This window comes from Rattus norvegicus, chromosome 8, assembly GCF_036323735.1.
Source record: "Rattus norvegicus strain BN/NHsdMcwi chromosome 8, GRCr8, whole genome shotgun sequence".
NCBI classification, from domain to species: domain Eukaryota; kingdom Metazoa; phylum Chordata; class Mammalia; order Rodentia; family Muridae; genus Rattus; species Rattus norvegicus.
In genome coordinates, this window is record NC_086026.1 from 67381512 (window position 1) to 67394955 (window position 13444).

The following is a 13444-nucleotide window of genomic DNA, read 5'->3' on the forward strand; positions in this document are numbered from 1 at the left end:
GCTAGCCAACTGAGTTTGATCTCCAGAACCTATGTAAAGCCAGTTCCATAAAGCTGCCCTCTGCCCTCCATACCATGGTATAGATGCCCTGCCTAGAGTTTGTATATATACACAGTGATAATGAATTAAAAGAAAAAATACCATCAAGCAATGACTACGTTGGCATAGTGGCACATGCCTGTCTTCTCAGGGCTGGAGGATAGGACAGGGAGATGGAGAGTAAGAAGCTAGCCAAGGCTACAGAAGGAGACCCTGTCTCCAAAACGACGTCAAGACTTGCCTGTCCTAATTACCCAGACATCAACACTCATTACCTATGGTTAAACATATGTTTCAGAGGCTGGGATAATGGCCAAGTCTGTAAAGACCTTGCCAGAGACCCGGATTCTGTCCTCCGCACACGTATAAAAAAGCTGGGCGAAGTGAGCGCCTGGAATCCCGGCACAGGGAGGCAGAGGCAGAGGCAGAGGCAGGAGGATCTCTGGGGCTTGCTGGCAGACAGTGTAGCTCAGTCAGTGAGCGCCAGCTTCAGTGAGACACTCTGCCTCAAAAGAGAAGGCGAAGAAGGGCTGGCGAGGTGGTTCAGTGGGTAAAGGTGCTTGCCGCCAAGTCTGATGACCTGAGTTCAATCCTTGGGAGCCATAAGGTGGGAAGAGAAAGTTGAATCCTATATGTTAACCTCTTTGACTTTTATACTTGTGCTGTGGCATGTAAGTACCCCTCCCCCCAAAAAATTTAAAAACATAAAAACAAATAAAGTGGAAAACCCTGGGCATTGACTTCTGTTCTCCACAGGCACACATGTGCACACATCGTCGTCGCCGTCGTCGTCGTCGTCGTCGTCGTCATCATCATCATCATCATCATCATCATCATCATCATCAAGGGCTTCACTCGCACAGTTCTGTGTCCCCCTATTCTTTTATCGTCCCTTGCCTCTGATAACACTACTGTATTTTTGTCCCTATGACTGTTAACTTAAGGTGCCCCATGACAGGTACACCTCAAGTTACTGTTTGTTATCTCCTCTTGTCACAGCTCTGATGGTCCCTGCTGGCTTGTTACTAGATTAGACAGGATATGGGTGGATGCTTAGTATCTCTGGGAGTCCTGAGAGCAGGTCCCTTACAGCTCACGGGAGCGACCCTGGGCAGCAGTGAGGTATAGCAAACGCTTTCAGCAGTCAGCCGAGCTGCTGGCTGATGACATGATGAACTAATGAGGCCACAGTGGGGAAGGAGCCATACCTGAGGACACCCGTTCTGGCTGACCCGAGGCACGTCGAAGGTCATTGGCGATGAGATAGGGAAAGAAACCTGGGTGAGGGGCAGCCCCACAGAGGCAGGGTCCTGCCTGGCCTTCCTGGCCCTAGAGAGACAAGGAGACAGTAGTTGGCACTCTCTGACCTATGGCCACCGTGACATCTGGAACTCACATTTAGACTCTAGGCCTAGGAGAAGGAGAGAATGCAGTGGCCTACCTCACTTAGGCCAGGACCTTGTAACATGCTGGTGTCAGGAGATGACAGCTATATAGATGTAGCCCCCAGGCTCCCTTAGCAGGGACCTGAGGTGCACCGTGGCGGTATCAGAGTAAGCCAGCTTTACTATTTTTAAAACTCGCCTTCCCACCTCATCTTTGAAAGACGTTAGCAGAATTCCTCCTGACCTGTGGGAATCCTGGCTTATGCTTAAGGAGTAAAGGGAGCCTGAGGGGAAGGTACAGATATATGTCTGTGTGTGACTGTCCGTGTGTGCACGTCCATGTGTGCATATGGTGCTTAAAGTTTGGGTCCATTGGTGTATGATTACTGCAGCAGGCCTCATGTCATTTTTGGGGACCACCAATTGCAGGAGCCTTAAGCCCTGAACCTGACAGGGAGAGGGGATTGTGGGGTAGTGGTCTTGGAGTGGCATGCTTGTTTAGAGGGGCAGAGGTACCCCTGGGTAGGAAAAGAACCTCTCTTGGCTTCCTTAACACTGGCTCCTTCTTGCTCTTCAGGCCGGCCTTCCCTACATGCTCAGAAATCTCAGGAGAGATCCCACATTCCTTTTCCAGGGGCTCAAGTCTGCTGGAAGAGAAAGGTGAAGTCTGCTGTGGGGAGCTCACTAGGGCCTCAGATCAAGGTGTGTGGAGAGCATCGTAGGGACTTAGGACAGGGGGAGGCTTTGCCCATCCCAGCCCCCCCCTCCTCAAGCTGCTCCGACTCACTTAAACTCAGTATAGCTGGGAACTACCCGAGCAATTACCACCATGGGGCTGGGATTGTTGACTAAGGGCTCATTGACTCCTCGAAGAAAGACCTGGAGAAGAGAAGAAGCAGGTGAAGGCTTGCGGCTGTGGCCTCCCAGAGGCACAGCCAGCGCCCCCCCCCCATCCCTGCCATCAATCCCACCCCCACACCCCTACACATGCCACGATCATGTGATCATCATGCCTCTGCCCATCCCTGGGACCTGAACCCCTTCCCCCTGCTCCTCTTGTCTTTTTCTTTGCTCAAAGCCTCTCTGCTTCAGGGAGTCACCCTCTGGGTCTGACTGGGGCAAGTGCCCCTGATTTCCTAGGGCATTACTGGAATTCAGCTGCCCTGAGGGACAAGTTATAGATGCTTGAGTCCAGGAGTGGGAGGTGGTCCAGGTAATTATGTACTCTGGTCATGGATCCTCCTAGGTTTCAAGAAGGGGGTTCTCTGATGAGAGTGTAAGACAAGAGGACACTTTGTAAACTGAGGGCACTAAGTCCAGGACATGTTTCTCCAACTGTGTTGGTCATACGGGAAACTTTCTGATTTGGCGTTCACCAACTCTGGGGTCTGCCCACTGCAGGGCTTTTCCCAGCAAAGGTCGGTTGGGAAGTCGATCCTCAGTATGAGCACCTGCCCACAATTCCTGCCAGCTCCCTGGGCCCTTCTTTTTGCTATACATCTCCCTTTCTCTCCTATGCTAACGCGTTCTTGCTTTTGCTTTTGCATAAACCAATTTCTTTCCCTGGGTGTCCCCACCCCCACCCTCTGCCAATCTATCCTGATAGCTGCTTGTCCTCCTCAAGGTTCCACAACAGCACCCCTGGCTTCCTTCTAGTCACTGTCACTGTTGCTAAAGCCTCCTCTGTAGCATTTGTCAGAATTGGAGCTTCCAACTTAGCCCTTGCTTGTTCTCTATTTGATATAATTGGCATGGCGGACACAAGTGTCTCCTGGACGGTTGCCTTCCCAGGTCTTAGCTTAGAGCCTGACACAGAGCCGACATTAGCAAGGTCTGGGGCATTGAGGAGGAAGTAGAGACTGATAAAGGGAGAGGGGTCTCTGGGCTTCTGAGTGTTAAGGGGAAGGATGGAGAAAGAGAGAGACCTGGGGACAGACTGGGAGAGACACAGTGGTCTTAGGGACAGTGGAGTTGAACTAGCCTCAAACCTTCCCAGGGGAAAAAGGCAGGAAGGGCAGGGGTCCTCAGGCACAGCCGGGGGTTTATTCCCTCTCTGGGTCTGTTGCAGCTGGGAAAACCTTGGCCAGACCCAGACCCGGACCAAGACCCCCTGTAGGCTTCAGTTTTCCATCCTGTACATTGACATTTTGGGTCTTCTGGCTCTAATCTCCAGTGCACAAAGAAGCCCAAGGCTAGGGGCTTACTCTGAAGGAAGCCCTCCCCTCACCTCATTATCCTTCCCTTCTCCTGGACCCATCTCTGATGGGCTGGCTGGTGGCTACCTCCACACCTGTGTGATCTGGTAAGTGCTTAAATCATTCTTAGTGTCTTTGGTTCTTAGTGGAGCCTCCCAGGAAGCCTCTGATGTCACTGGAGGGCTGTCAGGCATCATTGCTCACAAGAATGCCAACAGGTATGAGGGCTGAAGGTGACAGTCTAGGTGTGTCTTGAGGGGATGGATAATTTACATATGGTGTGTGCTGACTCTGGTCAGGTATGAATGAGACAGCGGTGCCAGCATCCCTGCTAGTGACAGCCTGTTGAGTAGCTGAAGCAATTTCTTTTCCAACCGTGTCCCCTCATCTATCATCAGCGAAAGTCAGCTCCTGCGGCTGTAATGGAGACCTGGTCGGGAGAAAGGTCTGTGCTGGAGTGGGGAGTGGGTGGGTGGGTGGGCTGCTGGGGGCAGGGGAGCTCAGACTCTATTAGACAAGCCAGAGACTGAGGCAGGGGTGGGGCAAGTTCACAGCTGTGTGGATGTGGCCCCTTGCTGGATGAAGCTTGGGGACAGTAAGGCCATCTTGTTTTTAATCTTCCTTGTCCTATATGTTGGACTGACTTGTCAGTTCTAGAAGGGAACCAGATAGAAGAGAGGGAGGAGACACCTACTGGCATCCAAGGGGTGGCTGTGGGGGAAGTGGTGATGTGAGGAGGGATCTCTGGGCTCTTATATCAGACCATTTTGTGTCTCAGTGTCCCCAGATGTGACGTGGGACTAGAGAATGGGTACTGCCTTGCCAGGATCATGGTGCTACATGGTGAGGGATCAAATCAGGTCTTCTGCTGAGGTAGGGAGAAAGCTTGAGTCACAGTCCTGTGGATTGCACACGGTTATTTGTGGATACGAGCCTGTTGCCTAGGGAAAGGCTCAGGGCCCGGATCCCTGGGCCATGTGTACCTCAAGCATCAATCATTCCTCCTGACACAGTCCTTGAGCTGAAAGGTGAACGGTCATGGTACGTGGCAATGCCTGGTCTGACAGTACATGAGGGTGTATAATAGCTCTTGGAAGAACGAGTGAGTGAGTGAGGTTGCAAATACTCAAGCAGTAGGTGAGCCAAACCTCAGGAAGGGTCTGTGAGTCTTAGGCCCTAGGTTATGAGTCATTCCATCAACAGGAAAGAACAGGACTGAACACAGCTAGGGGCTGGGCCAGGGCCTGGGAGATAGGCTCTTCCTTGCTCCTAGGAGCACAAAGTCCATGGGAACCTATGTTGCTTCCTAAAGGACGTGAGGAACTCAGGTGCCACTTAGCCCTTCTTCCTTCATTCAAGGGCAATACGGGAAGGAGAGGCCAGGCCACTTTTGTCCCAATCAGGGATTGTCCTCACAAACTCGGGCTATTTTTTTTCTTTTTCTTTTTCTTTTTCTTTTTTTTTTTTTTTTTTTCCGGAGCTGGGGACCGAACCCAGGGCCTTGCGCTTGCTAGGCAAGCGCTCTACCACTGAGCTAAATCCCCAACCCCTCGGGCTATTTTTTTGTTGACATTTTTAATAACGTATTCTTATTGTGTGTGGGAGGTATGCTTGTGTCATGGTGTGTATGTGTGTGTGTGTGTGTGTGTGTGTGTGTGTGTGTGTGTGTGTAGGCCAGAGAACAACCTTGTGGAATCGGTACTCTATGCATATTTCAGGGATTGAATTTAGGTTATCAGGTCTGCACAGCAAAGCGTTATCCATTGAGCTCTCTCACCAAGCCCACCAGCTAATTTGGGAAGGTCTCATTGCTTTTCCCCTTGATTTATTTCATAGACACCTCTCTCCACACGCTTCGGTCATTTAGAGGCAAAGGATTCTATCTGTCCCTGTAGCACCCCAATGCTGGTACCTCCAGAGCTGTGTGGTCATAGCCAATGTAGCGGGGTAGTAAGCTGCCCTTCCGAACCACAGTGGCGTACAGGCGGGTCTTGGCAGTGGCTTCATCTTCTTTCTCATTCTGCATGGGGGGAAGGCAGGATAGGATAGAAGGTACATAGGAAGGAGAGTGTCTAAGGGGCAGAACCTGCTCATAAATCCACCCCTGTGTGGACACTTGCCTAGCATTGCTCCACTGGGACTCCAGTGGTAATTAAAGCTCATGGTCCCTGGGAGCCCTTCCAAGAAGATCATCCAATAAATCTCCCGTTTTCCATCTGAATATTTCATTGCCCTCGCAGGGACTACTGCCGGCCTGTTCTCTTGGTGAAGAAGTGATAATGAGGCCTGTGCTGTAAGTGGACACAGGGTTAGGGGCCTGGCACATGCTCCAAGTGGCCAGATTCAGGCCTAGCTCCAGGGTCCCTTGGGGTCTTTGCTTCCCTACCTGCCCTGGTGCCCCTTCTGTAGTCCTAGAGCCCCAGGGAAGATAACGATCTCTGGCACCATAGTTGAAGAATTGCTCCACAAGAAGGTTAGTGCCAGGGCCTGGGGGGGAGGAGTAGGGATGGGAACCACACATGCTGAGTGCTTCCCGTGTGCCAGGCACTTTAGCCAGCACCACACAGAGCCTGTCCAGAGGCGCCTTGTCCCACCTTTGCTGTGGAACAGAGGAAGGCCAGGGTAAAGTGGCTTCCTGTGAGCATACAGCTAGAAAGTGGCAGAGCTGAGACAAACACAGACAATCTGATCTCACGGTGTGCTTGCCTTTGAAAGGGAGGGCTCTGGAATGCATGTGGAAGGGACAGCATCTGCTCCCCTATGGCCCAGCACACAGTAGCTGTTTAATAAGTACTTGAAAATCAGAGTGAATCTTCCTCACCAGTCAGCACTAAGGAGTCCAGTCCCAGGCTGAGAGGTTGAACTTTCTAGTCCAGGTTGATGCTCAGTTGTCCCCCTGGCACGGTTCATTCTAGGGAATGTTTGCCTGCCAAGTATATATTCTACATCTCTGGCTTGGGAGGAGCATGACCTGGACCCACCCTCAATGCGATATATCCTCAGAGAATTGGGAGGATCAGACCCTCGCCTACTCAGCCAGAGGTTAGGCCTAGGGCTTGCTTGGGCTTACCTTTTTTAACTCAAAGTGGTATGGGTGGAAGGCGCGTAGGTATTTAATGGGGATTTCATAGGACACCAGCTCCTCCTTCTTATTGCTGTCCATCACCTTGAGGGTCACATCTGGAGAGGGGGGAGGAAGCTTTTCCAGTGATGTGAGACAGCGAGGGGCAAAGGGACCTTGCCGAAACCAGACAGAGAATGGAAAATGCTGAGGGCTGCATGTTTCCTTGGGTAGCTATTTTGTTAAAATTGCAACACTCCTTTTTGGAGGGAGGCTCATAAAACTCAGGAAGCCCACTAAATGAAAAGGCTTAGAAAATGACAAGACTCACAAACCCCTCCCTAAGATTGTAACAGCAGTCAACACCTGGCAAAAGGAGACTATGGTGGAGTTGCCTGAAACTTGGTCCAGAATCTCTACAAGGCTGCATCATTTGTGTGTTGCCACTCATGCTGAGGGTGAGCATTTCAGTGACACAGCAGCCTGTGTCACCTGTGCTCTTGTAACTGCTCTATCCAGTTTTGTCAACTTGGCACAAGCTACAGTCATCAACAGTCAGGGAACTGACTCCATCAGACAGAACTGTAGGCATGCCTCTGAGGGCAATTTTTTAATTGCTAATTGATGGGGGGAGGGGCAGCCCACTACGGGTGGCGTCATCCTTAGGCCTATACGCATGGTCTGTATGAGACAAGTAGCTGAGCAAACCAGAAAAAGCAATCTAGTAATAGAGTTCCTCCACTGATATTTGCTCTAAGCTCCTGCCAAGAGTTCCTGCCTTGGCTTCCCCAACGATGGACTGTAACCTCTAAGCCAAATAAACCCTTTCTTCCCTAAGTTGTTATTGGTCAGTGTTTTATCAGAGCATCAGGGGAGAAAATTAATACAGTAAGTCCTTACCCGTGTTCCTTGAAGTAACCTTAATAAACTTACTGGTCCCTCAATAGACTTGAGAGGAATCATCAGGTTGTCATGGTACACCACCTGGGGTAAACATGTTTCCCCAGGGAAAGTCACACAACACATGTACGTGTAGGAAACACACATGTGCATACAACCCCCCAGACATTGTCTGCATTCCTATCCAGGGCGAGGCTTCATATCTTCCCTTGTCATAACACTCCCACCAGCTCCTCATGTGGGACGGGAAGGAGGGTGCCTTCATGCTTCAGGTAGGAAAACAGCCTCAGTAAAGAAAACAATTTACTCGTGCACACTCTCTAGGTAAGTACCTATAAAGCGTCTCCTCCGTGGGGCTGAGGTCAGGAGTACTATTTGTTCTCCAGAGGACTTGGGTTCAATTCCCAGCACCACATGGCAGCTCACAACACTGGTAACTCCAGTTCTGTCCTCTTCTGGTCTCCGTGGACACTGCATGCACGGGATGTACAGATGTACAGGCAGACAAAGCACCCGTACTCATAAAATAAAACCACATAACTTTAAAAAGCCTACTCCAAGTACACTAAGGTCTTTGGGGAGGTTAGATTTTATTTATTTATTTATTTTGTGGGTGAGTGTCGCCTCATGTATGCATGGTCACCATGTGAGAGACTTGTGCCTGCAGAGGCCAGGAGTGGGTGTCAGGTTCCCTAGAAATGGAGTTACAGACACATGTGAGCTGCCGTGCAGGTAAACTCGGAACTGAATCCAGGTCCTCTGCAATAATAAAAGAAATAGCACTGAGCTATTTCTCTGGTCTCTCTTCCAAAGACATTAAGATCAACACACCGTTTAGTGAACACTTTTACACTGTCTCATAAAATCAGGACAAACTTTAAGGAAAAGTCAACATCTCGGAAATGATCATAGCGCCCACTGATGGGCACCTGCTGTATTCTGGGCATGGTACCCAGCTATTGTTCCTATAAATTGTTATGGCAAGCATCATCACCTCTCTCTAAAATATGATCAATGGCACTCAGAGGGGCCATAGAACTGGAGCAACATCCTACCGCTAGGAAATAATGGGCGGCGAGGGTGCTGGATTGGCCACTCTTGATGCATTTTCTTATTCTTGGAAATCTGTGATTTGAAAAGGAGGAAGAGATATTGATGAGGAGAGAGAGGCAGAATAAAGGGGTTGGGGGAGGGAAGGTGAAGCCGGAAGGAGAAACTAAAAGAGATCCATCATAAAGCGGGCCAGGGAGAGCAAAGAATATGCTTGAGGGGTACCCTTCCCTAAAGACATTTCAGCACCAGGAATGGCTGCTGTCACAGCCCTGTGCACCCCTCCCACACACAGTGCCAAGTGACTAGAGGGTGGGAAGGAAGCTATTCTTTCTTTCTCAGTCTTCTTTACGGCTAACCAGAATACACAGAGAAGGGACAGCACTTGCCAAGAGCAGGCTACATGGGATCCATACCCGGTAGGAAAGTGGCACCAGAAAGTCTCATAGTTGACCAGGAGAAAGTATAATACCTCCAGGATTTGAAGTCAGTAGGTCTGGGTTTCCCTATTAAGATGCTAATTTATTTCCTCTAGGAAGTCACTTAGCCACTTTGAGTTTCTGTATAACTTTAATACTTTAAACAACGCAAACAGAAAGACTCTTACTCAATCCCTAAGATTGCAGAGGAAGGACTGTGTGCATTTGAATGAGCGATCCCGATCCCCCCGCCCCGCCCCCAGCTCTCGCCAGTCTCCCCTTGTTAACCATCTGCAGCTCTTCACACACTCACCCATCTCTGAGCAGACCTGAGAAGATTCTGCCGGGGTATCCCAGTATTCCCAGCCAAGACCAGACCACGGTACCAAGGAAGCTGTAAATGTATACCCACTTTGAGCCCCCCAAACCGACTGAGATTTTGTGAGACCCTGCATCTGACTGTTTTAGAGCAGCCTGCTTTTGTAGGAAACCAGCCCTGAGCTGTAATGGGGCAGGGGGTGGTGGTGATGGTCAGCCAGTCCTACTATGGTCTTGTCTTCATGTTCCAAACACGCTTCCTCGGCTTCCTGTTTGGGCACTGAACCCTTCCTCCTTCCGCCCCTCCTTATGTGTGGTCAACGTGCCATTTTGACTACCCACCCACTTTGGCCTTGACCCAGGGTCTAAATTTCCCATTTGCTTTTTATTAGTGTGTCCTTGAGCTACCTCCCACCCTTCCCTTGCCTCTTGGCCTGGCCCCCAATTCCCTACCCCCACTGCAATATCACCACAGCAACCAGTTCCACTTCGGTTCCAACAAGCAGCTTCAATCTGCAAAGAGGTGCCTGCCGATATACCGACTCATGTGTCTCCTCACCCTGCTGTCTCTCCTGTCTCTGTTAGTCCTGCCTCCTGCTACACGAAAGACCCCAAGACTACTGACCTCATCGCATCCTTCCTCATTTCATCCCAGTTGTGCATGGCAGGAGGGTCCACTCACATCACCACACACACACACACACACACACACACACACACACACACACACACACACAGGAAAGAGAGAATGTGTGCAGACAGCACATACGACATGCACATTAATGAGCCAGCATACAGGCACACAAAGGCATGGATGTATAAGCACGTATCTACATCTGTGTAGACTCCCAGGGTAATTTCCCCCTCTTCCATACCTTCTCAAACCATCCCTACTACTTCCTTTACAGGAAGAAAACTATTCTTTTGCCTGACTAGTCCCCCCCCCCCCCCTCGAGCCCACACAACTCCCGAGGTGCTGGAGCCTACTGTGTTATCTCCTTCCCTCTCACAGTCTCCGGACTGTCAGCCTTTAGCTCTGTGAAGTGAAAAAGAAGTCCTGCCTAAGCCCTTGGGGAGACCTCCAGGGGAGAAGTAACAGTCTGCCCTCTCTTCTAGAGCCACCAGCAAGAAGGGAGGATGATGCTCTGACTGGCTGCGTTTAGGGACATGGCAGGGGTGGGCCCTCTGCTCTGTGCTGCAAGTGCCCGGTGCTATTGCTCCCAGGCAGGTCTGACACTTGTGTAACCAGCGGTTCATACTTCAGTATGTGCAACGCAACCTCCCACAGTGAGAAACACACAGGGTACACTTGCATGTGTCTAGTTTGGTACCTGGTCCGAGACCCAGGGAGGACTAGCCAGGATTAAAGATCTATTCTAGCCATAGAGGCATTAATTAAACAAACCCAAATTCAGCCAGGACCTGGAGCTCCAGTGACATAACCCAGGTCTCGTGCTCTTTAAATTCTCTCAGCCTCAGTGATCTCTTCTAAGTAGCACAGCTCCTCTTAGAGGTGGTAGCTCATATGATGGATACGTGGGGATGTGCTACAAAACTATAACGTGTCATTTCAGTGGGACACGGCAGTAATAACCACCTTGAAAATAATCACAACGGTCATAAAAACGATAAACTCACATTGTCTGGAAAATTCATTTATGTGGAACAACTCATTTTTCCAGCAGGCTGGGGAGATGAGGCATGATGGGATTATGATTTTTTTTTAAATGCTTTTATCGCAGCCCAGGGAGGTGTTCAGCTGGTCTCCAGCTGTGTGGAGAGAGCCTGCTTTTGCCTTCCTCTCTCCACTGTATCTCCCACACGCTGGTGCCCAGCCCCCAACCTCACCTTCTCGTCCTGTGTCCTCTGCCTGGATCTCCACATTCACTGTGTCCCCCCAGATGGGGGCTCTGGTGGGTTCTGAGGTCACAGAGGTCCTTGCTTGAGGGCTGTGATTGTTGGCTTCTTCTGATGTGGTTTTTCTGGAGAGGAGGGGTGGTTGAGTTAGAGAGTGGCTTCTTCTTGGGCTTCGCTATGTGGACAGGGGAGACAGAAAGTGGGCAGCTCTCCTCACACAGACACTCATGTCATCCTGGGCTCAGTGAATGCCCAGCTCCTCCCCTCAGCTGTCCTGTTTGGTGGCCACACCATCTTCCTGGCCAGTGCTGGGGCCTTGGCTTAGTTTCAGAAGCCAGAAGCTTACAATGAAAGCAGGACAGATGCTATACCTGTCTGTGTTTTCCTGCCCCTTGCCAAAGAGGGCTCCTGGCAGGCACCTGTATGCACAAACCCCATCTGGACCCTCCTCTCTGGGGTCTGTTCAGTGGGAGAATGCTTCTGGATGACAGTTAGCCATATGCCACCCACCTAGCGTCTCACTCCTGGCTTTCATTTTCTAAGTGTGTGGCCCAGAGTCCCAGGCTGGCCCAGATGCTACAGTTCTGAATCCTTTCAGTGGGATATACTCATTCCCCCGCCTCCCATGATGCCCACTGTGTTCAGAACCTTGGACTGGACACTGGGAGCTGGGCGCAGGACAGAAGAAAGGGCTTCCCAGCCCTTGAGCACTTAGTCTCTCAGGGGGAGGCTATGCAGGTGAGGGAGGAGCCTGGGTTTTCTGCAGCTCGGTATAGACAATAGGTGTAGAGGACGACTGTCCCTGCGATCCAGGGCCATCAGACAGCTCGATAGAAGAATTAAGACCCTTGTGTTATTTCAGGCTGGAAATGGTGCTTCTACATTGATTATAGCAGTCATGGATGAGCAGTGCCTGACCCAGCCTGCAGGAGAGGAGCCCATACCATACACCCAGTGCGAGGGTGGGGGGTGCATCCCCCTCTGTCATCCCTTTGTCCTATCTCTGTGACCATGGCTGATTGAGGGGTGCCACATGAGCCTCTCCTGCCATTCTATATTTCCATTCTGTCTTAATAGCCGTCCCTGCAAAGCCGTAGAGCAGAGAGCTCCCGGACTTTGCCCTCAGCCCACCATGCTGGTATAAGCCCTCGGAGACGCCTCAGCTTCCCACGCAGGTGCTCTGCACCTCTGACAGAGGTAGAGGAGACAGCAGCAGCCGGCGGTGGCCATGGAAATGTGGGAGCACTAAGGACATGCAGGCCCTCCCACATGTCACAAACCTGCCCCCTCACAGGCTCATCCTTGGGAGCCTCTTAGGGATTTTTCAAATGACTCCATGTGTATAGAAAATACAAAACCGAGGATGTGGAAAGTCAGGACTAGACTGAGATGGAACCCATCACCTGTCCTTGCCAGCCTGTCTTCTCCCTCCCACCTCTGTCCTTTCTCCTCCTTTATCCAAGCTCTGGGGGTTTTGCGGGAACATGACTGATGTTAAAAGATGTACGAAATTAGATGGAGCGTTCCCTCAGGACCAGAAAGAGTTAAGTCTCCCCCAGTCTAGCCAAGAGGTGGTCAGGATAGGTGAGTGAGCTGAAGGCTGAAGGGAGGTGGGAGGAGGCCCAGGGGAGGGGGTGGGCAGGAGGAAGCTTTTAGTAGGTGGGGGAGTCTTTCAGGGTAATGGCTTTTCCTGGCACAGCTGACTGACTCCTCTGGGCCTTGTTGAGAATCTAGAACTGGAGCTGGGGGTGGGGAGAGCCTTCTGACTCCTTCCAGAATGGAAGTCAGGGACCAGTTGTCTCCTGACTCCCAGTCCCAGTTCTGCATGTGATCTTGCACCTGGCTGAGTTCTAGGTCACAGGTTCAGAGGGAGCTCAGGCTTCCCAGTACAGCTTCAGAGCTCAGGAGTTCTAAGACCTCATCTCTTTCAGCTGTCTACAAGGATTTAGGCTCCCCTCTCCATATCTCCAACGCCTCCCCCTTGCTAAACAGCCTGGCAGCTTCAGTCAGGGGCTAAAGGAACTGGTGCCTGTTTTCTCAGGCCTCAGACCTGGTTCAGTCTCAGCAGGATGGGACTGCAGTTGGGTTCAGAGGAGGGGTGCAGTTATCTTGGACCTCAAGCCGTAGGAAAATGTAATCTCCAGCAAGGCCTACACCTCCCCCAGAGTGCAAGAAGAGTGTGTCTGATAAATTGCAGGCCTCTGAGCCTGTATTACCTGA

The 13444-nt window shown here is 50.9% G+C and overlaps 1 protein-coding gene across 16 annotated transcripts in view; it reads right to left on the reverse strand.

Moving 5' to 3' along the window:
• Nucleotides 1–13444, reverse strand: part of Ccdc33 (coiled-coil domain containing 33) — a 98676-nt gene that overhangs the window by 49993 nt on the left and 35239 nt on the right. For 15 of the 16 annotated variants that reach the window (XR_005487820.2, XR_005487821.2, XR_005487819.2 and 12 more), the window contains 5 exons: nucleotides 11216–11349; nucleotides 6690–6799; nucleotides 5532–5639; nucleotides 2212–2303; nucleotides 1248–1368 (listed from right to left, as the gene is read on the reverse strand). Coding sequence is in view for 13 of the 16 variants with exons in the window: in XM_063265488.1 (XP_063121558.1) it covers nucleotides 1248–1368; nucleotides 2212–2303; nucleotides 5532–5639; nucleotides 6690–6799; nucleotides 11216–11349 (565 nt within the window). In the remaining 3 variants the exon portion in view is untranslated. Of the gene's footprint in view, nucleotides 1–1247; nucleotides 1369–2211; nucleotides 2304–5531; nucleotides 5640–6689; nucleotides 6800–7912; nucleotides 9280–11215; nucleotides 11350–13444 lie in introns of those variants that run through there. The other variant, XM_039081478.2, reaches the window with a different exon arrangement.